At 68.5% G+C, this 653-nt stretch overlaps 1 protein-coding gene across 1 annotated transcript in view; it reads left to right on the forward strand.

The window, feature by feature from the left end:
- The window catches only part of SPEG (SPEG complex locus), a gene marked incomplete at its 3' end in the record, with an annotated part of 21,721 nt that overhangs the window by 16,803 nt on the left and 4,265 nt on the right, over positions 1-653 (forward strand). Inside the window, exon 29 of the mRNA XM_009884155.1 lies at positions 38-645. Coding sequence (XP_009882457.1) covers positions 38-645 — 608 coding nt within the window. The remainder of the gene's footprint in view (positions 1-37; positions 646-653) is intronic.

Below are 653 nucleotides of genomic sequence, written 5' to 3' on the forward strand. Positions count from 1 at the left end.
CCCCCACCGACCACCCCTGCCGAGCTCCCCGTGCCAGCACCAGCATCAAGGAAGGAGGCGAAGCCCACCGGCTCCTCCAGCTCCCTGCTCATCCAGGACATCGACTCAGAGGAGGTCTTTGAGGCCAAGTTCAAGCGGGGCAGGGAGTCATCGCTCACCCGGGGGCTGAAGCTCCTCACCCGCTCTCGCTCTGAGGACCGGCACCTGGCGGGCCCTCCGGCCACCGATGAGGGCATCTACCGTCCCACACCGGCCGGTGTGCCCCTGGAGCTGCGCAGGGACCGTCCCACTGGGCTGGTGGCCAAGTCCAAGTCCGTGCAGGACCTGCATGAGGTGGAGAAGGATAGGGGCTTCCTCCGGAGGATGTCTGTCCTCCTCAAGCGGACCCCTCCTGCTGAGAGGAAGAAGAGCAGGGGGGAGGACGGGGGTGGTGAGACCCCATCTGGCGGGCGCCGCTTGTCCTGGAGCCTGGCCATGGGCCACTCCAAGGAGCGGAGGGACTCAGAGAGCCTCAAGTCGGAACCGGGGGGTGGTGGGGAGAGCGAGTCACCGGTGGTGGCCGTGCGGAGGAAGATCAGCGCCACGGTGGAGCGGGTCTCTGCACGGATGCGCAGCCTGTTGGACGAGCGGCCCCAGGGCGAGGGGGTCGGGGG

Source organism: Charadrius vociferus, unplaced genomic scaffold (genome assembly GCF_000708025.1).
Source record: "Charadrius vociferus isolate BGI_N301 unplaced genomic scaffold, ASM70802v2 scaffold1020, whole genome shotgun sequence".
In the NCBI taxonomy this organism is placed as follows: domain Eukaryota; kingdom Metazoa; phylum Chordata; class Aves; order Charadriiformes; family Charadriidae; genus Charadrius; species Charadrius vociferus.